At 36.8% G+C, this 26440-nt stretch overlaps 1 protein-coding gene across 2 annotated transcripts in view; it reads left to right on the top strand.

The window, feature by feature from the left end:
* The window catches only part of TXNDC11 (thioredoxin domain containing 11), a 55585-nt gene that overhangs the window by 1228 nt on the left and 27917 nt on the right, over window positions 1–26440 (top strand). The window contains exons 2-4 of one of the 2 annotated variants that reach the window (XM_069085938.1): window positions 3751–3967; window positions 6224–6321; window positions 10965–11094. In XM_069085938.1, coding sequence (XP_068942039.1) covers window positions 3751–3967; window positions 6224–6321; window positions 10965–11094 — 445 coding nt within the window. Of the gene's footprint in view, window positions 1–3750; window positions 3968–6223; window positions 6322–10964; window positions 11095–26440 lie in introns of those variants that run through there. The other variant, XM_069085939.1, reaches the window with a different exon arrangement.

The following is a 26440-nucleotide window of genomic DNA, read 5'->3' as shown; positions in this document are numbered from 1 at the left end:
TTCTGTTGCCCCCGGTCTCTCTTTGTTGCGCATCCCTGTCTCTCTCTCTGGTGCCCCTCTTTCTGTTGCCCCCTCTGCCTTTCTGTTGCCCCCGGTCTCTCTCTGTTGTGCATCCCTGTCTCTCTGGGGCCCCTCTTTCTGTTGCCCCCTCTGCCTTTCTGTTGCCCCCGGTCTCTCTTTGTTGCGCATCCCTGTCTCTCTCTTTGGGGCCCCTCTTTCTGTTGCCCCCTCTGCCTTTCTGTTGCCCCCGGTCTCTCTCTGTTGTGCATCCCTGTCTCTCTCTTTGGGGCCCCTCTTTCTGTTGCCCCCTCTGCCTTTCTGTTGCCCCTGGTCTCTCTTTGTTGCGCATCCCTGTCTCTCTCTTTGGTGCCCCTCTTTCTGTTGCCCCCTCTGCCTTTCTGTTGCCCCCGGTCTCTCTTTGTTGCGCATCCCTGTCTCTCTCTTTGGGGCCCCTCTTTCTGTTGTCCTCTTTTCTCTCATACAAACAACAGGATTCCCTTGCGCTTCCCTCTTCTTGTCATCCCTCTCCCCCAACTAAGTTTACTATCCCCTAATTTCCCTTCCCTCCTCAGAACTTTTCTTTCCATATGGTGAATTAAGAGTTGGATGGAGGAAGGAGGAGTTCTCAAGTTTGGGGAAGTAGAAATCCTGTACTTTGTGTCCTAGGTCTCTTGGAATAGTGAGACCGTCAGACTTCTCTTCAGCACTTGGTCATGTACGTTTGAGGTGGATGCGGACGTCTTTCTGCTGGTTGGGAATGGTTCTCTAGTCTTTTTTCCCATGTCAAATACCAAGTATTCCTTGGTCCACTCTTCCCTCCACTATCCTTCCTTCATTCCCCACTTGCATAATCTTGGTCGTTATACACCAGGCACTGTGTTCAAAAACCGGCAAAAACTGGGCTCAACAATCTTGCATTTTAATAGGGAAGAAATGTGAATAACCAGACACATACAAGACATATGGAAAGTAATCTCAGAGGGGAAAGACCAAAAATGTGGGTGGAGGATGGAGGACACCAAAGAAAGGACTCTAGAAGAAGGTGGGATTTGAGCAGAGCCTTGAAGGAAGCCAAGTTGCTTAACTTCTCTTTGCTTCCTGTTGGCAAAAATGAGGTTTAAGAATGCTTGCCTTGAGGCAGGCTAGGTGGCAGTGAATAGAGAGCACTGTCCCTAGAGTCAGGAGGACCTGAGTTCAAATCCAGCCTCAGACACTTAACACAAAACTATCTGTATGACCTTGGGCAAGTCACTTAACCCCAATTGCCCCGCCTTCCCCCCTCCAAAAAAGAAAAAAAAAAAGAATGCTTGCCTCCTTTTAGCTAAAGATATATTTTAAAATGATTGTGTGCTATAGTGGAAAAGAACCTACTGGCTTTGGACTCAGAAGGCCTCAGGTTCAAATCCTGAGGGTGAGGAATAATATTTGTATGACCTTGGGCATGCCACCTGACCTCCCTGGGTCTTGGGTCTCATCTGTAAATTGAGGAAGTAGGACCAAGTGGTATCTGAAGTCCCTTCTAGGTCTTAATGTGTGATCCTGTGAAAGTACTTTAAAATAGGAATAGGAAGGAAAGGCACTATATAGATCCGAGGAACTATGTGAAAAGGCAAGGTCTGCTTTTTAAGAAATGCACTGATATCTAGTCAGCAATTTTTATAATAGAAAATTAGAATTAAGTTATCTTAATTCTTCTTTATTCTGGAAATAAGTTCAGTAACACCTCATTTGCCAGCATGATTCAGGAATATGATGTCCTGTACACATGAATTGTTTAGGGAACTGAATAGTTCATTAAAATACCAATTTTAAAAAAATTATGACTTATTTTTTATGGAAAGTATTTGCTAAAGTCCTTCTCCAGAGGTTCATCATGGTGGGGATGTTACAGTTAGTGGCCTTTTTTTTTTTAAAGGGGAGAAAGCAAGGCAGTTGGGGTTAAGTGACTTAACCAAGGTCACACAGCTAATTAAGTGTCAAGTGTCTGAGGTCCAATTTGAACTCAGGTCCTGCTGACTTGAGGGCTGGTTCTCTATTCACTGGGCCACCTAGCTGCCCCTACAATGTGTTTTAAGGCCATGTCACCAGAGCAAAAACTCTGGCAAGCCTTATCAAGCTGCAACAGCTTTGAGTATGTAAGCCCAACAATGGATTATATCTAGACCTGTGTTTCAAGGCCCAGCCTTGCTAGTTTCAAAAAAGTTACACTACCAGATTGGTTTCAGAGTAATACATTTTGCCCAACAGCAGTTCTTGAAGACCATGGGCATAGTTGTGGAGCTTTTGAGACCTACCTTCTTGAAGGAATTACTGACACAAAGGGAATGTCAGATCCTAGAAGTATTGATAGAAATACCTTAATACAAATGTATTATTATCTTTCCCTGTAAGTTAATCTTAGAGTAAGTTTTGATAATATAGGGTAACATCAGTTATTTTACTGTGCTATAAGAATCCGTGTGTGGGGACCATTTGTTTTGTGTTTTAAGTGGCAGACATGCTATATGATACCTTTTGAGTTCTTATAACCCCTTTCTTATTATAGTTGTTTTATGTCTTCTATTGATTTCTGGCTTTTATTTCTCATTTCTCAGAGAGTCTGCCTTTAATAGCACCTTTCCATTGATTAAGTATGGACTTAAAGGCTAGCTAGATGATCAAATATTTTGTAATTGTAAAATAAAGATAGCATCTGGGAGGGCTTGAAAGGGATACTTTTAGGAGTAAAGTACATATAAGCTTTTATAACACTTATTTTGACTACCCACAGACCAGTTTGAAATTTTGGAATTGAGAATCAGTTGGCAAATATTTATTAAGTATGTAGTATTGCTATTAGGCACTGTACTAAAAGGTGGGAAACTTATTTTGAAACTGAGTTCTGTATTAAGTGGAGAGTTCCTTTCCATTCTTTTTTCAATCTTAATATCTCTTATCTGGAATGTTGTATATTCCATTGTAATGTTGCCACCTATCCTTATCTGATGCTCAATGTAATAGGTTCTATATACTGAACCTTTCTCATAGGTGTACTGTTTGCAAAGATGAACATTTATGATAAAAATATAGTTCTTTTATTTGTACAGCACTATAATGTTCATAGTTCTGGCATATTGAAGTTAATTGACCTTTTTTCACTTTCTAAGATAGTGTCTCCTCAAGCTTTCTTCATTGTCAGTCTTGATTTTGATTAGCATATGTGAGAGGGGGAGACATGGGTTAACCATTAAAAACTCTTCTAGCTTCTTAGAATCTATGGAGAAAAGAGTGAAATATTAATTATATTACTTAATTCCAAAGAATCATTTAATGATAATATTGACACATCATGTTGCCAGTGTTGACTTTAAAAGATTTTTTGATGAAGCATGCCTCCCTTTTCTTGACAGAAAGTACTGGAATATAGGTAGAGAATGAGACAACTCGGCCAATGTTTGTTGTGCTTTGTTGTAAGCCTTTGTTACAAAGAAGTCTCTTGTGAGAAAGTCATTTGAAAGTGGCAACAATATTGTTGGTGTTTTAAAAGCATCAATAAAACATTAATTTTTAAAAAATGACATACTATTATTCTCAATCATTGTTTCAATATAATATATTAGATTGGTTAGTGACAGTGGCCCTCTATGACCTCATTTACTTATCCCAAATGAAGGCCCCTTTTTCAAGATTGAATTTATTTTAGATTTTTTTGAATCTAAAGTTTATTGAAAGGAAATGTTCTAATTGTTGTTTGTGTGTATTTTTTTTTAGTCGTGCAAAAGATGTGATAATACCAGCAAAACCACCAGTAAATTTCTTTTCTTCACGATCTCCTGTCCTTGACCTCTTCCAAGGACAGCTGGACTATGCAGAATACATCCGTCGAGATTCAGAGGTGGCGGTGGTGTTTTTCTATGCTCCGTGGTGTGGACAGTCCATTGCTGCAAAGGGAGAAATTGAACAAGTAGCAAGCAGGCTTGCAGACCAGGTAATGACAGTTGAAGGTGCTTTGGGAAAATAAGAATCATAAAATTTTAAAATTTGAATTATAAAGAGATCCTTAGAGACTTTAAACCTTAGAGATAATCTTGCCTTCACTTTATTAAAAAAAATTGTGTATCAGTAGTTAATCCAGCAGCAGCCTTGGAGAACAGAGACACCGTTGGATAGTTAGGTTGGAAGAAGGGAAGGGAGATACACCACGAGTAAATGAAAGATTTTCTGTAGCTTTCTAGATTAGAAATCCCTAGGTGTTCTAAACTGGAAGAGAAAAATGACATTTTCTCCAAGGAAGCAAGCTCTGGTTTGGGACTACTTCTCCCATTTTGCTTATATAAGTTGTTTGTAAGTTAAGTGTTTGTAAACAAAGGATTTCTGTGCCTCAAAATGTACTTTCAAAAATCCTTTCACATGGCTGTGCATTATAATGATGCTACCATTCTTGAAACATTGTTAAAGCTTTTTTGGAATTGTCTTCAAAGTCTCGGGAATATTGTTTGGTCAGTGGTAGCAATTTATTTTCTTTTAAAGATGGATTTAATTTTTGGAATGTCAAAAGTCATTTAGGAATCAATCAGCATTTATTAAATACCTGCCATGTGTCAGTAACTGTGCTAAGTGCTAGGGATACAAAGACCAAGATGAAACAGCCCCTGCCCCACAGGAGCTTAAACTCTTTTGGGGTGATGTATGTAGGAATGTTATAATTGGGGGAGAGAGAAGGCTGGGGAGATCAAGAAAGGCTTCATGTAGAAGGTGGTGCTTGAACTGAGCTTTGAAGGAAACCACAGAGATTCTGAGGCAGAGTTGATGAGGAAGTATATCCAGAAATGGGGGAGGGGAAGATGGACAGACAGTCAGTACAGGGGTGGGAAACTTGTGGCCTTGAGGCTTCTTGGGGCTCTCTATCTAGGCCCTCAAGTGCTGTCCTTTGACTGATTCCAACCTTCGCAGAACAAATCTTTTTATTAAGCCAATACAAAGACTTGGAGACAGGCGTGGAACATCCTTTGAGAAAGAGCAAGAATGCTTATTTGTCTGGATAAATTTGGTGTGAGTGAAGGGAATTAGTGCATTATAAGGCTGGAAGGGTAAAGGTTGGAGACAGGTTGTGCCAAACTGGTGTGTGAAGTTAGGTGATCACACTGAGTGATACTCCCATTGGTGAGTTCTCCTAGAACCTCCCACTTTTGGGAAAGGGCCTCAAGGGAAGGGGAATGAGCCTTACTCTTACCCATTACTCTCACCAGGTATCTTCTTTCTCTTACCCATTCCCTTTTATGTGTTGCCATCCCTCATTAGAATGTAAGCTCCTTGAGATCAGGGACTATTTTTATTTTTGCTTATATTTGGGACTCTGGCATTTAGCAAAATGTCTGGCATATAGTAAGTGCTTAATAAATGCTTGCCAACTGATTGACTTTTGGGCCAAAAAAGGATCTCGATAAAGCCAGGAGAGATTTTTTTTTAATGGGCAAAAATATTCTCTTTTTAAAGTGTGTTCTTAGTAGAATTTTTTTTATCTCAAGTGTACAGTTTATTTATGTTCTAATATATCTCTTTGGTATGAGACATATTCCTGTTTATAGTAGATTTCAATATATTTTTAGAAAGTCTGATCAGAATAGTTTAGCTTTTAAAGATAAGGCCAGTGGTTTATTAGAAACGGTACCAATTCTTCTCTGAGCTACCAGTCTCTAAAATTAATGTTCTTTGAGTTAGGACTCAAAGTTAGGACATGCATGTTTCTTTAATTTTCCACTAATATATGGTTGTGGAACTTTGTTATTCCCTGCCAGTTGAGTGGCAGAATATTTTTTTGGGGGGGAAGGGAGAAGGCAAGGCATTTGGTATTAAGTGATTTACCCAAAGTCACACAGCTAGTAAGTGTCAAGTGTCTGAGGCCAGATTTGAACCTGGGGCCTCCTGACTCCAGGACCAGCACTGTATTCACTGTGCCACCTAGCTGCCCCCATCTTTTCATTTTTCAATTTTTTTTTTTTTTTTTGCTTTTCGGAGGTGGGAGGGGAGGGCAATTGAGGTTAAGTGACTTGCCCAAGGTCACATGGCTAGTAAGTGTGTCAAGTGTCTGAGGCCGGATTTGAACCCAGGGCCTCCTGACTCCAGGACCAGCGCTGTATTCACTGCGTCACCTGGCCACCCCTTAACTTCGTCTTTAAAGACTTTCTTTTCAGATATTCTAATTAATTTTTTCTAATTCAGCTTGAAAACTGTTGTTCTACAGGTGTTGTTTGTGGCAGTTAACTGTTGGTGGAACCAGGGGAAATGCAGAAAACAGAAACACTTCTTCTATTTTCCTGTAATATATCTGTACCATCGGAGGTAAGATTTTCGTGTAAAGTTCAATTGGAATTAGTTTTCTAATATCAAGGTTATTTTTGTTAATGTTTTGAGACAGTAAAATATATGGGCATACCCTGCGTGTTACCCTGACAACCTTTCACAATAACATCATTAGTACATTATGTACTTTCTTGCACATGATATATGATTAATAATTATTTAATTTAATTATAACCAAAGGTATCTGTAATATTACAAAACTCTCTTGTCCTTTGGGTACTTGTCCATGATACAGATCCGATGATGAGAGACAATCTAAGACAATGCTTGAGCCCCATGACATTAACTTTCATGGACATCATTATATCTACCATACTATTTATAGCAATTTCTTTGCAACTAATTGTCCTTGTAACATTGTTTATAATATTTTGTTTTTGAAAGCAACAAGCAATATTAGACAGGCTGTCTTTATGGAAATTCTAATCCTTCTATCTGGGAGTTCTCTTTTGGGCATGTTAAGTTTTAAATGCCTTATAGGATTTCCACTTAAAGATCTTCAAAAGGCAGTTGGTGAGGGGACTTTAGCTCAGGGTGGAGGCTAGGGCTGGATAGATAGATCTGGGAATCACCTGCATAAAAATTATACCTGAACCCATGGGAGCTGGTGAGATCACAAAACCAGAGTGAGTAGTACAGGGTGAGAAGAGAAGAGGACCCAAGATGGAACTGTGGGGGATACCCACAGTTATTAGGTGTGACCTAGATGAAGATCCATGAAAGTGTATCAGATCTTAAAGGTAAAATCCAAGGTGTGATACTTAGACTACTAAGTAATTATTGCTTAATCAAGGCTTAACAATAAAAATGAAAGCTGAATTTTATAGCTTTATAATCTTTCATGTGAGAGCTATGAGAGTTTCTGTAGCAAACTTAGTAACAACCTATTAGAAATGTTGTGTTAACAATAATTAATATTTACATGGCACTTTCTAAGTTTGCAAAATACTTTTCATGTAGTATCTCATTTGAACCTCACAGCAGCCTTGTTTGGTAGGCACTGTAGGTATTAGATAATAGAATCAAAAGAGCTAATATTTGTAAAGTGCTTAGCACAGTGTCTGGTGTGCTTAGTATGTGCTATATAAATGTTGATTCCCTCCCCCTCCTCCTCTTGTTAACTTCATTTTACAGATAAGGAAACTAGGGCTCTAAGGCTTAAAAGGGGTTAAAAGATTTCTATATGACCACGTAGTAGTAATTGGGAGAGTAGAAGTGGGATTGGAACCCCAGGCCTTTTTTTTTTAATATTTTTTTGCTTTGGGTTCAGCCCTGGATTCACTCTGCTATATTAGGTCAAAATAGTTCAGTTTTGAATAAATAAATAAATATTGAATAAATTTATTCAATAAGATTGAATAAAGTATGGTGGTACCCATTACTTTTTTTCTTTTTCTTTTTGCAATTAATTAATTAATTTTTAGTTTTCAACGTTCATTTCCACAAGATTTTGAGTTCCAAATTCTCTCCTTTCTTCTTCCCCACCCACCCTCATTGAGAAGGCAAGCAATTCAATATAGGTTATACATGTGTAGTTATGCAAAACACTTCTGTAATAGTCATGTTGTGCAAGACTAACTATATTTCCTTCCATCCTATCCTGCTCCCCACTTTTTCTATTTTCTCCTTTGACACTGTCCCTTTTCAGAAGTGCTTGTTTCTGACTACCCCCTTCCGCAGTCTGCCCTCCTTTCTGTCATTCCCTTTCTACCTCCTTGTACCCTTCCCCATTACTTTCCTGGAGGGTAAGATACCCAATTGGTATTCATTACCTTTTTTTTTTTTTTTTTGCTTTTTGGAGGGGGGAAGGCAGGGTAACTTGCCCACGGTGACTTGCCCAAGGTCACACAGCTAGTAAGTGTTAAGTATCTGAGGCCAGATTTGAACTTAGGTCCTCCTGACTCTAGGGCCCGTGCTCTACACCGCACCACCTAGCCACCCCCCAATTACCTTTTATAATAGATTCAGACTTTTGAGTTGGAAGGGGCCCTTGGCTGAAACATGAATTTCTCTACATTTCCAACAATTGGTCAGAATCGATATAACTACAGTTAGGGTATAAGAATTCTTAAGAACCAGTTGTCTTCTTTCTTATTGACTTGTTTAGTGTTTTCAGTCTTGTCTGACTCTTCGTGACCTTATTTGGGGTTTTCTTGGCAAGGACATTGGAGTGTGGTTTGCCATTTCCTTCTTCGGCTCATTTTCCCAATGAGCAGGTACAGTCATGTGACTTGCTGAGGGTCACGAAGCTCTTAAGCTCTGAGGACAGGTTTGAACTTGGGTGTTCCTGACCACCGCTGTAGAGTTACTTTTTTTTTTTTTAAAGCAATCGGGTAACTTGCTCAAGGTTACACGGCCAGGTGTTTCTGGGTGGGTGCTGAGTGTCTGAGCCCGGGATTCGATCTCCAGGTCATCCCAACACTGGAGCCGGTGCTCTTACTCGCTGTGCTACCTGGCCGATGCTATAGAGTTACTTTTGCAAGTAACCTTGTCCTTAAGATCTCAGGCTTGTTTATTTGAAACCAGATTGTCCAGGGCAGTGTTGGCTGATAGCAATCGCAGATATAGCTCCTGAGTAGCTAAGAGTAACTGGTGCCAGTATTTATGATGAACTTGTAGCAACAAGTGCTCTGTTATATGTATAGTGGATAAATTTTGTCTTTTATTACAGCAGAAAAGCATATTGCTAACTTTGAAGGTGCTCTATAAATGTAAATGCCACTTACCTGGTTTTCTTCTCTGTAAAATGGGGATCCTAATATCTCTACTACCCACTTCTTTGGGTCGTTGTGCACTTGATGCTTCTAGACGCAAAGATTTAAGTTGCACTGAAGTAAGGATTTGTTTTTCAAGTTATTCCATGTGAGAATTGCCCTTGGAGACAGTTGGTCCCGTGGTGTGGTAAATTTGGTAAAACAGATGCAAAACTTGCTTTCTGGGAGTTCTTTCAGTTTTGCAATGAGGCATCCGGATTGTTCTTATACACTGTTAGACTGGAAAAAAATTAAGCAAAATCTATTGACTTGAAAATGTGTTTCTAGATTAGATTTTAAGTTGGTGTTGTTATGGCATTCTATTTCATTTTAATATTTCACTTTTTTAAATTGCTGTTTTGAAGACTGAACCATAAACTTTTCCAACTTATATGAAAGCAGTTAATAGGTTTTTATATTTGTAAACTTATGTTTAAAGTGAATGTTCTGAGTCTTGTGGTAAATTTGGAGGTATTTTTGTTTTAAAAAATTCTTGATGCACAGAATGTATTTAATATGGCATTTTGTATAATGCTAGTAACAGCCTGTGTATTCAGTTAGAATTTATCTTGTTATGGTAAATTTCTTTGTTTTCTGGTAATAAAAGTTACAGTGTGATTTCATTATATAGCCATGTAGTTTTGTATTGTTTATTATGACCTTTTAACTTTTCCCTTTCAGTTTGTGTTTAGTCAGTGGAAGGGCTATGGAATTGCTGACTTTAAAGGTTCAGAGGCTTTAGTTACATTAGATGAGTGTATAAGATTTATGATAGCTGTGTGAAGAGCCCAAGCTAGTCTAGGAAAGTAGGCTGTTGAGTTATTATACATGCTAAAACATAATAAGAAAAAATGGAGGTCATTAAAATTCTGTGATTGAATGCCAGGATTAATTTCACTTTTTTTATTTGTTTCAGCAAAACTTTAAATAGATGGTAGGCCTTAAATATCTTGGCCATTCTATGCAGTTGTAGAAATATCTACTAAGTGCTGCTATTTATTCGTTTATTTGCTGACTTTATTCTTTAATTCAAAATGTGTTGTAGAAGGAAGATGTGTGCCTATTTTATTGAACTTTGTACTTTAAAAAATATGTATTTCAAAATCTTTGTTAGTATGTACTGTTTTGCACAGTAGCTAGGATTCCTTAAGGAGGAAACATGGCATGGTGAATTAAGTGCTGGATTTGAGATCAGGAACATATACATAGTTATGTGACCTTGGGGAAATCTCTTAATGAATCCCTGAGTCTGGGGTTTTTTTTGTCTCTAAAATAGGGATGAGTATAATAACAATATCTGCCTCCTGAGGTAGTTGTGAGGATCAAATGGGAAAATATGTGTAAAATGTTATGCAAACCCTTCAAGTGCTACATAAATGTGAACTGCTATTATTTCTAGGGTATATGAAGTAACTTGCATTGTATGTATTTTGTTTTTGCTTTGTAACATTAAGGTGAAAAAATTTTAAATAAAATTTCTGAAAGGGTGCTATAAAATCCTCCTTTCTTGAAGCAATTAGTTGGTTATTTGCTGGTGCTATATTTCTTTAAAATGAAATATTTTAGTAATTACTTAGCTATGTTTGGAAAATAGAATAAACATTCTTTCATTGAAGTTCAGTCTTCATTGGTACATTGTATAGTAGAGTCATAGCAATCTCAGTTAAACAGTCAGTACCTCCTCTTATACATAATATTCATTATTGATAAGCTCTATACTATCCCATTATCTCATGGGATAATGCAGGTTACCTCTCTAATATATGCCTGCACCTTAAAGTAAGAGCTTCTTATTTTATGTTGGTGATTTCATTTGTGCTTTACACGCTTAATGCATAGTATGGTTTTTTCCTTCCTTCTTGGCTATAGTTTTGGACCAATTGAATACAAAGGCCCCTTGCGTGCTGTTTACATTGAGAAGTTTGTTCGCCGGGTGATGACGCCGCTTCTCTACATCCCCGCTCGGTCAGAATTACTAGATTTTCTATCAAATTATGAGGTATCTATTTCAAATTGATTTTTTTCCTAATTTCAAAAGTCTTTACTTTCTATTACTTGTTACAAAATAATGATATCTATTCATAGCTCCTGTTTTGCTGCAGTTAGAAAATACAACTGCATTCAGAATAGATAAATAAAACCCCATTTAAATAACTCCAGAAGTGCTCATTTTTGAGACTTTCTTCTAGTGCTAAACTTTTTGGTGTTTCATAATAGAGTAGTTGTAAAATCTCATCAGAATTTATTTCTGACTTTAAGAATTCTGACAGCTTTTAGCTTGTTGACATCTAGAAGTAAAGCAAATTATATGAAAATTGTTATGCAGTCTAAAATTTTGTTAATTTTACTTTATAGAATTTTGTTATGTATATGAATTTCTATGTATAAATTATAGATTAGCTGCAATTTTCCATAAAAATGCTTTTGTAGCATTTTTTTTAAATTTTGGGGAGGTTCATTTCTACTTAAATTCCTGTAATGGTTGACATATATGATTTTATCCCCCCCTTTATATATACATTTTCCATCACTGATGAATTAACAGTATCTATGTGATAATTAACCATTGGGAGACTAATCTCCTAACAGGCAATTGATTAAGAACCTACTTTGTGCCAAGGACTCTACCGTGTATGAGGGGTATGAAGAAAAAACAAAATAGGCCCTGCCCTCAAGGAGCCAGCATTCTCAAGGGGCTAAACATCACACACACGTATAAGTAAATACAAAATGCAGACAAAGTAAATTTCAGGAATAGTTGGGGGAAGTCACGAAGGGCTTTGTGCAGGAAGTGGTCATTGAATTGAACTTTGAAGGGCGCTAGGGATCACGAGAACTGGAAGTGAGGGAGAAGTGGAGTGCCTGAGGGAGAGCCAGGGCAAGGCCGTTGAGGCAGGGAGACAGAATATTTTGTTTGTAGAGCGTCGAGAAAGCCAGTTTGGTTGGTCCGTAGAGTAGATGAAGGGAGTAACATGTAATAAAAGTGGAAAAGAAGACTGGAGCCAGATTATGCAACGAGTTTGTGTTTGACCCTAGAACCATTTGAGCTTTTTGAGCAGGGGAGTGATGTGGTCAGACTTCTGCTTTACTGGTACAAGTTGTGTGGTCGTTGGATTAGAGAGGCATCAGTTAGGCGGTGGGACCTGAACTAGGGTGGTGACCATGTGAATGGAGAGAAGGGAACTGGTGCACAAGGTTTTGTGAAGGTAGAACAGATAGAACCGAAGCTGATAGAGAAGTCAAGGATGATTCTGAGGTTGTGAACTTTGGTGACTAGAGGGATAATGGTACCCCTGACAGAAATAGGAATGGTCAGAAGGATGAATTTGGAGAAGGAGTTCTGTTTTAAACTGATTGAATTTGAAATACCTAAGGCCATTAGGTTTTAAATGTTTTGTAGGTACTTGATGATATACGCCTGCGTCTCAGGCATAAGGCTTAAGGCTGCATGTATGTTTTTAGGGGTCATCTGTATAGAGATGATAATTAAACCCTTGGGACCTGATGAGATTACCAAATCAGAGTGTAGAGAGGAAGAAGAGAAAAGGGCTTTGAACAGAACTTTAAGGTTTACCCACGGTTGGGTGACAGGACAAGGGTGAGGATCCAGAGGAGGAGACTGGGAAGAAATGGATAGGCAGGTTAGAGAAACATCAATGTCATGAAAACTCAGAGAAGAGCGAGTATAAATGCTGCAGAAAAGTCAGGAAGGATGAGGACTGAAAACTTCCTGTTGGATTTGGCATTGTTAGAAAGATGATGAGGCAGTTTCAGTTGACTGATGAGGTTGGAGTCAAACTACTTGGGATTGATAAGTGAATATGAGAAATGGAGACCTAGAATAGAGATAAACAATTTTACAGAGGTTAGATGAAGTTCAGTAAAGATAGTATTAATTGTGGGGTAAGGAAACAAACATTGGATTTGGAGTCAGGACACTGGACTGGAATCCTGTTTGTGACATACGTAATCTTGGCAAAGTTTCTTAGTCTCTTTATGCCTAAGTTTCCTCTGGTATAAAAATTAGGGGGTTGATGATCTCCAAGGACTCCCTGCTTTAGAATCTTATGATCCTATCCTAAATACAAATGGTAGCTATACTTATGAACAAGAAATTTACAGAAATGTAGGCTGATAGAAACCTGCAAAGTTCCATAAACCCCATAAAGTCAGACCCCTTACTAATTTACAATTTATGAGAATTCTGACTTTTTATTATCTTTACACTACGTGTGAAAAAATGAGTTTGCTAAGAATATTAAGCATTTTCTCTGAAATTTCCTTAATTTTAAAATGTATATTAACATACTAATTATAAATCATTCTTATCTATTCATTAAAGAACTTTTTCTAAATAGCTATTGTAATAGTTACCTAATTTACTATGTGCTTAGAAGAAAGATGAAAAGCTGCCATTCCTTTAAAATTTATTTTAAAAATTAAAGATTAAGATTCTATAATAAAAAAAATCATTAATTCATGTTTGCTTTTCCAAGTTGATAGGATTTTTGCTTTAGGATGCAATAGATTATATACTCTTTTACCATAGAAGGAATCTTAAGGATTACCCTCCCATTTTATAGATGAGAAAAGTAAGGCTCAGGAGAGTTGTGAATTGCCCAAGATAACACCACTTGTTGGTGGCAGAATGATTCACAGTCAAGTCTACAGTGTCTAAACAGCAAAAATGATCAAAGTGAGAAGAAACAGGTCCTATCAGGAAAGGTTAAAGAAATTAGGATTATTTAGCCTAAAGAAGAGAAGACTAAAGGGTGAGTGACATTGTTATAATCTCCACGTATATGAGGGACCTGTGTGAAGACGGAAGAGGTAGGACGGTGTGGTGGGAGGAGATCAGACTCTGAAGAGAGTTGGCCCCTAATCCCAGCTCTGTTGTCATCTTGATTTCTGTCATAAGCCTGCCTCATCTATAAGATGAGAAGACTTGACTAGATGATGTCCAATATCCCTTGCCGGTCTGAGGGTCTACACACAAATGTAATTAAAGCAGGAGAGATTTTGGTGGCACATATGATGGAATGCCTTCGTTATCAGGTTGATGAAACACTGGGACAGGCTTTAGAGGAAAGTGATAGTCACCCTCCCTACACACCTTCTGGACCGGCATAAACACAGGACATACAGTGTTCTGTCTTGATGATTTAGATGTTAACCTGCTTCGAGACTAGACCACAGGTGTCAGATATGTAGTCTATAACACTCGCAAGTGCTGCTATACCCAGATTAAAATATGAATTGGGAAATATTTAGGAAAATAAATAAAAATATAATAAAACATTGATAATGTTAATATGTGTTTTTCTAAGGCAGTATCATTTATTTCATCTCTTCAGTAAAATAAAAGTTAAATTATATCATCTATAAAGTTGCATCCATTTTTAAAATTTAATAACAGGTTTGAGCTACTATTGAGGTAGGGAGGAAATAAAGGTAGAGAGGTTCGTGAGTGCTACCTAAAGAGAATTAGTAGGAGAAATGGGCTGCCAGCCATAAATACCAATAGAGAAAAATCTTAGATGTATTTAAGGAATTTCCTGGAGTACCTAAAAATTTTGAATGTTTTTTTTTTTAATAAATTAGAATTTGGCATTTTGATTATATTTCTGTTATCCATAAATGCTGATGAGATAGCTAATATGATTTTTATGATACATTTCACCAAAGAAGAAAATAGTCTTTTGCCCTTTTGCTTTTTTTTACATTTTATTTTATTTTTTCTCAATTACATGTAAATGAAAATATTTAACATTCATTTTTTAAAATTTGGATCTCCAAATTCATTCCCTCCCTCTTTGCCTTCCCCCCTCCTTAAGAAGGTAAGCAGTTTAATATAGATTATACATGTACAGTCATTTTTGCCTTTGTTATTAATGATTTATTTTTCAAGTGCTTTTAAATGTTGCTTTAAAAATTTGTTGCAGGTGTTATTATCAAGTTGAGTGCAGGTTAGCCAATGTGATAGATACAGTGACAGCAAGAACAAAGTATCATTGGCTTTATTTAAGATTTGTATTTTTATTGTACAGTTAATTGGAATTCTGTATTGTAATTGTTAAGTTTGTCAGGATTATGCTTTGTTCTTTTTTAAAATTTTATTTTATATTTCCCCAGTTACATGTAAAAACAATTTTTAATATTAGTTTTTAAAATTTTGAGTTCCTTTTTCTCTCCTTTCCTCCCTCACCACTCCAACCCTCCTTATTGAAAAGACAAGCAGTTTGATAGAGTTTATAAATGTGTAGTCATGCAAAAAAAGTTGTGTTGTAAAAAAAAAAAAAGACAAAAAAACTCAAGAAAAATAAAGTTTAAAAAAAAAGTACGCTTCATTCTGTTTTCAGACACCATCATTTCTTTGGGGATGGATAGCATTTTTCATCATAAGTCCTTCAGAGTTGTCTTGTATTGTTGTGTTGCCAAAAATAGCTAAGTCATTCACAGCTGATCATCTTACAATAATATTGCTGTTACTTTGTACACAGTACATTTTGTTTTGCATCAGCTCATGCAAGTCTTTCCAGGTTTTTCTGAGAGCATACTGCTTATTATAGTAGCATTCCATCATAAATTATGCTTTGTTCTTAAGATTGGTTTTAAAAACCAAAATAGGGATCCAGTACTATCTAGATAAACTCATACATGGCACCCATAATTGTGCGAAATGCTTGCTAAAAATCATGGTTTTCTCTTGTGATCTTGTTAGCATTTCTTCTTGCTATAATACCCTTCAAAGAAAAAGAAGATATTTGCAAATATCAGTACTGCTTTTGAATGGTTAACATAGCATTTGTGGTAAGGTCAGGGAGTCAAGATAAAAACAACATGAAATAGCAAAATTAGGTTCCACTTACATCTGTGGTTCAAAAGGTGAGAGCAGTGGAATAGGAACTTTTGTGATTTTGCTATAGTGTAGTCAAGTCAAGCTAGTCATTTCTCAAATGAAGGGCATTAAATTGTGTTGGTTCCTGGGTAGGTACTTACTGTTTGTTTGAATTTTGTATTAAATAAGTTTCCTTAAGGGAAGTTAAGAAGATATAGCGTCTTCTCACTATTGTGGAAATTGGCAGCAAATGCTTCTCCACATCTTTCATAGTAAGCTACGTTATGGTCTGGCTGTGTTGAAGATGATTGGTAATAGGCAGGACCAAGAGAACAGTGTTTTGACAGCCCACTTCTAGTATGATAGCTATGATTCTGTGGACTCAAAAGGATGTTATCATTAAAGGACCCTATGGCTAAGTCTTTGATTTCTTTCAGTTATATGATGATATTCAGAGTAGCTGTCTCTTTGTTTGACATATATTCTTTCATTGACTGAGACTGAAGAAACTACTTATTTTTGTATGGGTCCTGCTTTAGGGAAAACATAGTTTTATTGAATACCAGCATACAGGTGTAACTGTTTGAGTGGTTAAAGTGCTGGTGTTGGAGTCAGCAGGACCCAGATTCAGATTGTGAAGCAGACATTTATTTGCTGTGGGACCAGGGACAAATTACTTAGCATCTTTGACCGTTGATTCCCCTCATTTGTAAATTAATACCTGTCATAACCTGACAGGATTGTGAGATATAAATGGGATGATATATGTAACTTGCTTTTTAAACTTTAAAGCCATACATAAATATTGATGATGGTTCTCAGTAAATTGATTTAAATTCACTAGGAAGCTTGCTATTTAAAGCCATCCTCTTAACTTTCTGTTATGCCTATATGCTCCCTAATTTCTTTTTTTGTAAGTCTGGATCTTTATGTAACGGGTATGCTTAAGTTTAGGTATACTGTAAAATAAAAAATTAAAATGAAAGCTAACTCTTGTGGTTTGTCATGGTTTCAGTTTTGGGGCTTAATTTGCATTTGCAGTTATATATAATAGATTCAAGAATACGTTTGGTCTTGTTTTTTCTTATTTTTAGAATATAGTTTGTTTGCCCATAACAACTTGTAAACAGTTTTAGAAATGAAAAATTATCCAACCATATCTTTATTACATGAGAAGGAAAATAATCCAAACTAAATAATTTTTAATCACGTCAGGTTTTTCTTTTAAGTTTATACAGACTGACAGATGTTCATTGATATTGTTTTTTAAAGTAGATTGTGATTAATTGGAACATATGTCAAAATTTCTTTAAATTTATGATATATTTTTTGAAAACATAAATCATGAAAAAATATTTTAATTGAATATGCTCCTCTGAGAATATGCTTCTCTGCATTGGTGGAGCTTCCTTACTGGGAACTCCCAATACTCACCAAAAGCATAGGTTTGGACCAATATTTCACTTTAATGCCTTATTCACATTTACCCAGATCAATTCTCCAACCATAGACTTGTATTTTTCAGATATGATCAGGAGTTATGATCCAGTTATTAACATAACATAATGTTAATATTATATTATTATATTATATATTATATACTAAATATTATAGAAACAATCAACAAGTATTTATTAAGCACTTGCTCTGGGCCAGGCATTGATATCAGAGTGGATACTGCTGTCAGTACCCTGCTTTGTTGCATTTAGGCACATAGATAATTTCATGATGGGTACTAAATAAAGTGGTCATGAACCCTGTATTAGGACCTTCAATATCAATTCTTAAACTTCAAGCCTTGTACCTTTTATATAGTTTTCAGGTTTATATGTTTCATGCAAACAAAGTTAAACAGTAACAGTTTTCTAAACTTTGGCCTATGAATTGTCAGGTGTGCAGTAGGTCAAGTGTTGGACTTGGAAACAAGACCTGAGCTGAAATCCTGCCTCAAACAGCTGTGTGACCCTGGGCAATTTACTTAACTTCTCCTAATCTCAGCTCCCTTGATATAAAATGATACTTACCTCATAGGGTTGTTGTGAAGATAATATGATATAACATGTGTAAAACTCTTTGCAAAAATTAAATGCTATATAAATATTAGCTATTAACCATCACTTTATCTTTGCAATTTCACAAAATTATTTTAATGTTGGATTCGAAATTTTTTTTGAAAATCAGTGGTGGTAGATGACTCTTAATTAGTCTAGTTTAAAAAAAATTAATTAATTTTTAATTTTCAGACTTCAGTTCCATAAGTTTTTGAGTTTTAAATCTTCTCTGCCTCTCTTTCCTCCCCTCTCCCCAAGATGATGTGCAAATCTGATATGAATATACATTCATATTAAACATTTTCACATTAGTTATGTTGTAAAGAAGAATTAGAACCAACAGAATGAACCATGAGAAAGAAGAAACAAAACAAAAGAGAGAGAGCAAATAGTATGCTTTGATCTTCATTCTGTATTCAGATTAATTAGTCTAGTTTTGATAAGACAAATATTTTCTTCCTTATTGGGACAGCTGGAATTATAGCATAGCTTCCTGAAAGGTAGGAGAAAGAATTTTTCTTTGTGCCTGTCCATTGATGTAAATACCTTACAAAATACATAACTATCAAGTAGAATGACATTCTCAGGGGTACTGCAAAGGTAGTTATTATTGACTGTTGTCCTCATTCAGAAATATGTAAGAAATTTGTCTTCTTTCAGATTACGTTTCTTGGATTGAAATGCATTTTTCTTTTCCTGTTGTTTTTCCTATCTAATTAAAACAGAAATGGACAAGTTTTCTTTGAATGGAGGAGAGAGCCCTCAAATTTAGAATATCAGCTTTCAAAGGCAGTATTTTGTAGTAGGGCATTAGTTAATCAACTGTACATTAAGTCTGAAGTTAGGTTCATTGTGGGGCAAAAAGAATAATTAAGAAATTCTCTGGAGAGGCTCAAAGAAGAAAGTGAACACATCTAGGACCTTGGTATAGATCAGATAGAACCTTCCCCAAAGACCTTGTGATTCTTTTGCCATCCTTTCCTTTTGTAGGCAGGTCATAGAGCCTGATCTGAAGCATGTGCCAGTTACTTAATGAAAGTTGCAATGAACTTAACTATTTCTGTCTTGTTTGAAAAAGAGGCCTTGACCATTCTGTGGTCTTAAAAAATTTGGTAAATTTAATTTAATGGTGAGAAATTAAGTTTTTGAGTAAAGCCTACAGGAGTTTCTTAACCCTTCAGTCTATCGTACACACAGATTCCAAAATGATATTCCTCAAGTATAAGTCTCCTTTGCAGTGGCTTCCTATTGCTTTTAAACTGAAACACAGACTCCTTTCTTTGTCATAATCTGTTTCTGTCCTCCCTTCTCTGACTTACACACACTGCTCCCCTTTATGCACTCTGTGGTCTGCTTGCTCTTCCTTGCACACAACCTTCCGTCTTTTGTCCCTGGGCCTCTGCACAGGTTGTCCCCCACTTTTGGAATGCCCATCCTCTTCACCTTCACCTGCTAGAATTCCTAACTTCCTTTAATGCTCAGCCTAATGACTACCTTCTACATGAGAGTCTTCTTGATTTCCTTTCTCTTCTCCCTCCCTTTCCCACTAGTGCCTTTCCTCCAGAGATGATTTTGTCTATATTTTGTGTTTCCTTACATGTATGTGTGTTGCTTGACCCCAGTAGAATATTGTGCCCCGAACATAGACACACAGCACCACTCATGTATCTGTCTGTCTGTCTTATGCCTTGAGGTTAGGGACAGTTTCGGTTTTTATTTGTATCCTGAGTGCCTGGCACATAGTAATTTAACAAATGTTTGTTAATTGAAATAACCCAGTACACTGTATTTATACACTATCAGCGTAATATTGCTCTAAATGCTGAACAGAGGGTAGTAGCATAGTTATCCAAATTTAAAGTTATAGTTTAATAGTGTTGGTGAATAAAATGACTTCATATTTTTAAAAATGTGATGTGTAAGTTTATTTAGGAGTGACAAATACTAAAATTAGATCCCAAAAAAAGGGCCAGGAAAAGGTGATCTATTCCTAGACCACAAGAGGGTGTACAAACCATCTGCTAAAATTTACAGATAGCAGCAAATATACATTCAAGAGAGAAGTGTTTTTTGCTAAGCTATTAATGGAAATTTGTTGTCCAAGTAAGATTTAATCTCTATAAAATAGCCTGTGCATAGTAGTGGGTATTTTCTATCATGTATAAGTAAATTTTAAAGAATTTTAAATATGAAAAGTTTTACTTTTCATATTTAAAATCTGAAGTCAATGTATACAAAGTTGGAAGACATCTTTACCTGTATTTTAGCAGCTATTAATGGATGAATGAATAGAACTGGGGAACAGAAGCCAGATATGGATGATTTTGACCCATTAGCACAAAATTAGGATGAGGGCTAGTATAGCCCAAAGCTTAATTTTTTTTTTTAATGAAGAAAACAGTAGGTTGACACGTACTGTGTACAAGCATATATCTGAACAATCTGGTTTGTTCTTAGACTAATGTTCTAAAATATAATTATTATGAAATTGAAAAATGATTCATTTTGCTTGTTTTTAATTCATCAGTATATAGATATTTGCAATTGAGCATATAATAATCTGCACACTTTGGGGGTGGGTGTGTTTGCTTTCTTTCACATCCCCCATTTCTTCCTGGGGGAGAATAAAAAAAGAGCATTTGCCAGAATCTGTGAAGTGTGTTTTAAAACTATTGTTTTCGTTTCTCAAAAATAACCTAGCCCCAGGAGAGGGGCAGATTTAAATCTGGCAGAGAGTGTTGCAAAATATACATTTCCCCAAAGTCCAAGTAGAATAAACCCAGAAACTTTTTTTGTTTTCAAGTATTTTCTTTGTGCATTTGGTCTGATTATGGGTTTGATTTCCTTGATCTTTTTCTCTGCCCCACTCCAAATATGTAGTTTTGATGGTTTTTTTTTTTGTTATTGTTGTTTAGTCATTTCGTTTGCCTGACTTTTTTTTCCTTTTAAGTAGTATTTTATTTTTTCCACTTGCATAAAAGGAAAATTTTTAGCATTCTTTTTTTAAATAAAAATTTTACATCAAATTTTTCCCTCCCTTCCCATAAGCAGTTTGATATAAGTTATATATGTGCAATCGTGTAAAACATATTTCCATCTTAGTCATGTTGTGAAAGAAGAAACAGAGCAAAAGAAAAGACTATGAAAAAAATAAAGTGAAAATAGTATGCTTCAATCTACATTTAGATTCCATCAGGTCTTTCTCTGGATGGGATAGCATTTTCTATCATGAGTCTTTTGAAATTGTCTTGGATCATTGTATTGCTGAGAAGAGCTAAGTCAATCATAGTTGATTATCTCCAGTGTTGCTGTTATTGTATACAGTATTCACCCGGTTCTGCTCATTTCACTTTGTATCAGTTCATGTAAGTCTTTCCAGGATTTCTGAAACCATCCTCTCATCATTTTTTATAGCACAGTAGTATTCCATTACATTCATATACCACACCTTGTTTAACCATTTCCCAATTGATGGGCATCCCCTCAATTTCCAGTTCTTTACCAACACAAAAAGAGCTGCTATAAATATTTTTGTAAAATAGGTCCTTTCCCCCTTTTTATGATCTCTCTGGGATATAGACTTAGTAGTGGTATTGCTGGATCAAAAGGTATGCACAATTTGATTGCCCTTTGGGCATATTTCCTCCGTGCTATCCAGAATGGTTGAATCAGTTCACAATTTTCTCACATCTTCTCCAACATTTATAATTTTCTTTTTCTGTCATAGTAGCCAGTTTGTGAGATGGTACCTCAGATTGTTTTAATTTGCATTTCTCTAATCATTAGTGATTTAGAGCATTTTTTCACATGACTATAGATAGCTTTGATTTATTCATCTGAAAACTACCTTTTTATATACTTTGACCATTTATCAATTGGGGAATGACTTGTATTCTTGTAAATTTGACTCAGTTCTCTATATATTTGAGAAATGAAACGACCTTTATCAGAGACACTTACTGTGAAAATTGTTTCCTAGCTTCAAACTAAGAAATTTTTAATGTTGAGTTACCAGGAAAATAAACAGACCTTTGTCTTCCCACCTTTTGTATTGCCCTCTTTTTTGTGTCTTTTTGAAAGTATTGTTTTAATCTCAGAACTGCTATGTTTAAAAGCTATGTACAACTATGACATCGCAAATGTTTGCCAAATAGCCAACACCTAAAATAGTACAGTTAGCATTCTTAGTTATTAGTTAACATTTTATGAAATTTTTTCCTACTGTTTTTTAACTCTGACACCCTTCGAGGCATCTAGAATAGTTCTTTAATATTGCTAATTATCTTAATTTCTTGGACATTGAAGGGAATATGGCTATGAGGTACTCTCTGCATCTATTGGCTACTGAATTTTTAATATTCACTAATTTGAAAGTTTTAGCCCCACCTAGAGATGGTTTCAACCATGATATGAAATATTGTTGAATAATAAATGTATTACCCCTCTAGAACTGTAGCAGTTATTTCGGTAATGCAGACCTCTTAAGCTTTGCATTGCAGCAATATACCTGTAAAAAATCTGTCTGTTTTTCATTTAACAAAGAGTAAGGGAGCAATCTCTTTAAAATTTTACTTGGGACTTGGTAATGAAATGGATTCAACTGTTTTCACATGAATATAAGGAAATACGTACCCATTATGAGGCTTTGTTTGATATCAGTCACACTGATGATGTAAAGGAGATAGTTGCAACAATAATCTTGTTAATGTTTACTCATGATATTTTCATCATTATTTAGAATTATCTTGCTAGGTTTAAAACAGGGTTCTCTTCTCTTTCATAATGAGTACTGGTAATAATTGTTTACCTTTAAGTGGATAATAAGCAGAACAGCCCCGGTTGTTCTGACATGTGCTGACCATGTCACTTTGGATCAGTCACTAAACCTCTCTAACCCTCTGAAGACTGTAAATGGCAGGAGAGCTGTTGGTCTGCTTTGATGGAAGTAATTTTGTCACCCGAGTCCCCAGTACTGGTGAAATTGCAGGCCTGATAAAAAAAAAATCCCAGAAGTAATTTTAGATTGCTGTCCTGAAATCTGCCAATTGGACAGCTCTCTGAACTGTTACTTCCTGTTTCCACTGAACAGTGATAACTGATGTTTATAAAGTTAACCCTGGGGCTCTACAAGAACATAAAGTTCTCTCATAAATTTTATGATTTTAGTTTTAGTGAGAGTCAATATTGCCTAATGGGTAGAAAGTTGGCCTCAGTCAGAAGGTGTGGGTTCAAGTCCCACCTGTGGTACACGCTGGCTGTATAACTAGCCAGGGCACCTGAACTTTTAGTGTCACTTCCCCAATAATTAACCAACACATTTGAGTTACAGAGCAGGTTCTTTCAATTACATCTTATTCTCATAATAATCTTGTGATGGTAGACAGAACTGTTAATATTATCCCCATTTTACAGATCAGGCAACTAAGAATTATAGAGCTTAAGTGGTTTGCCCAGATATGTGGAGCCCTCAAACCTTGGAATTCTGCCTATTCAGAATTCTTTCTATTCTGCTGCATCATTCTGTTGCATCATTCTGTGGCTAGTAGGCAATTAAGCAGCAAAGGGTCATAATACAAATTTACTATATTAAATTAGTGTCTGATAATTCTAGGTGACTAAAGATCCTTTGGGTATGTTTTCTCTCCTTCACATGGCTTTTGTAGCCTGTTGTAATGAGGAGGATGGGATCTGAACCCTTGAAAAGAAAAGACCATGTCTTTGGGATCTGGACCCCAGAAAGGAAAAGCTCTTGGATTTCCCCATGTGGCCCAGGTCCGTGGAATTTGGGGCACCTAGACCTTCCAGGTCCTTCTCTGTTACCTCCCAGTCACCCCGAGACTACTTGGCTACTCCTAGATCCTTCCCACAATCTTTCTGTAATAAGGTCCATTTTGCCCCCCATTAAATTGCTCACATTCCTTAAGAGTTCAACCCATTTACATTAGTGGATAGAAATGCTGGCCAATGCTCAGATTCAGCCTGGCCCACTTGTCAGTACAAGTGTCATACTAGTGTGGATTCTTAAGATCTCACCCATCCCAACCAGTGTTCTAATAAACCTTGTCTTTGGCTGAAAGAAGGCTTGGGTTGAATTCATTTGAGGAAGGACCTGCGTTGATTGTCCTTGAATTTTGGGGTCCCAGCACCCCTAAACCTCAACAGTACTATGATGCTAGGAGGCAGTAGGCAGCACAGTACATAGAGTACCAGAGTAGGAGTTCAGATATGTTCAAATCCTTCCTCAGATACTTGCTAGCTATGTGACTCCGGGCAAATCACTTAACTCTATTTAGCCTCAGTTTGTTCATCTGGACCTACCTCGTAGGGTTGTTGTGAAGATCAAAAGAGATAAAACTGAAAAAGTGTTTTGAAAACCTTAAAGCAGTATGTAAATGATAGCTATTATTATGATCATTATCTATTCAAATACTGCCTCTGATATATAGCTATTTAAATGTTATTATTATTACTACTACAGCATTGCTACCTGCCCCCCTGGGCCCTGGTGTGACCTCACTCACTTAATAGCTGTGAGACTCTAGGCAAGTACCTTATCCCTGTTTGCCTCAATGAGCTGGAGAAGGAAATGGCAAACCACTTTAATAATAACTTTGCCAAGAAAACCCCAAATGGGATCAGAAAGGGTTGGACCGAAAACAATTGTAACACCACCACCACCACCACCACCACTGTCACCACTACTACATTGTTTTAAACTGGTCTGTTAGCTCCATTAAGGTATTGAACCTAATGAAAACTTTCTTTCCCCCAGCATCTAGCATAGTAAACATATCATTGTATGTAATAGACACTTAGTAAATTCTTGCTTAAATGAATTGAATTTGGAGCCCAAACAGGGCTTACTCTTAATCGAATGCCAGATTCTCATTGGATTTTTTTTTTAGAGGAGTAGACTTGAGAAGTTAATTGATGCTGTTCCTTGAATGTGGATATACCTTTCTGATTCCTTTAACTGATCTGGAAATTCATTTGATAGATTTCTAGACATTTATGGTTGCTTATATTTGCATAAAATATGCATATAAACCTTAATCTATTTAAAAGAAGCACATGATTTGCATTAGAAGTGATGGTGGGGTCTGTTACAAATCAGAATTTTAAATCATTTGTAAAGTAGGTCAACAAGTGCTAAATTGTGTGGGGCTGCTGGTTTTTATAGGCATTCATTTGAGCTAGGAGGAATAATTAGCACATGAGAAGAAAGAGAAGGGAGAAACATTATACATCCGGAGAATCTGCTTGAGCAAAGGTATAGAGAGGTGGGAATAAATGTGATGTAGTATAAAAGAGCATGGCTGGAGAGACTTGTGTTCAAATTCTACTACTTTTGTGATCTTGAGCAAGTTACTTCACATCCTTGGGCCACTGTTTCTTAATCAGTCATTTAGCATTTATTAAGTGAATACTATCTCCCAGGCACTCTGCTAAGTGCCCAGGGTTGCAAAGAAAGACAAAAAACAGCCATTGCTCTGGAGGAGCTCACAATCTGATGGGGGAGACCACCTGTTCCCTCCTCAGTGTCTCCCTGAAGTGGCCAGCTCCCTTGGGGGGGGAAGGACTTCTCCGTCACCCTTAGGAGTGCCCTCCCCTTAAGCTTGGGTTTCTCTTAAGCTGAGTCTCCATTAAGGGGTGGAGGAGCCTGCTTTGTGCCTGTGTTACACCGTCTATAAATGCCTTTACTTGATTTATGAAACATGGTACCAGGGGAAAAAACAGAAACTACAAGACTGACAAAGAAGACAAACATTTATTCACGAGTTCGAACCCGGGTCCAACCATACACTTAAGATGGAGGACCCCGAGTGTCTTCTCGGGCGTTCTTTTATACAGTTCTTGGGGAGAGCGGGAAACACAAAGGTCAGGGATTGGGTGACAGACAAGTATGAGCTTTAGAGATAGTGGCTTGGCGCCAATTCTATAGGGGTCAGGGGGGATGGTCAAGATTCTTAAAGGTCACCAGGAAGTCAGGGTGAGGAAGGAATGTGCTGACATTCCTTCTAGCAAGAAGAACAAGTCTAACAAGTTTATTCCCTGGTATGAGTGGCCCTACCGGAATCAACATTTCTCCTTGCATTTGCTGATTTGGGAGGCCCCTTCTCAATTTAGAGATAGCCTGGGCAAATTATTTTGAGACAGCCTTGTACCCCATCATTTTGGGCCATACCCTGAACCTCAACAGACCTCTTGAGTTGAAGATGTCCATGGAACATACAGTTTGGGATATCTACCTGGAGATGGGAGACCGAAGGTCAGGAGAGAATTTAAGACTGCACAGTCAATTTGAGAGTCATCTTTATAAAGATGATTATTGAAACCATGAGATCACCAAGTCAAAAAGTATAGATAAGGGAAGAGAAGAGAATCCAGGACAGAGCCTTGGGAGACCCCCATGATTATAGGCTTGAGGTGGCTGAAGATCTCCCAAAGAAGACAGA

The sequence above is a fragment of the Petaurus breviceps genome, unplaced genomic scaffold (genome assembly GCF_028583685.1).
Source record: "Petaurus breviceps papuanus isolate PSGF00001 unplaced genomic scaffold, PetGlider_PUasm1.0 118, whole genome shotgun sequence".
Classification (NCBI taxonomy): Eukaryota; Metazoa; Chordata; class Mammalia; order Diprotodontia; family Petauridae; genus Petaurus; species Petaurus breviceps.
This window is presented reverse-complemented; position numbering and strand designations above follow the sequence as displayed.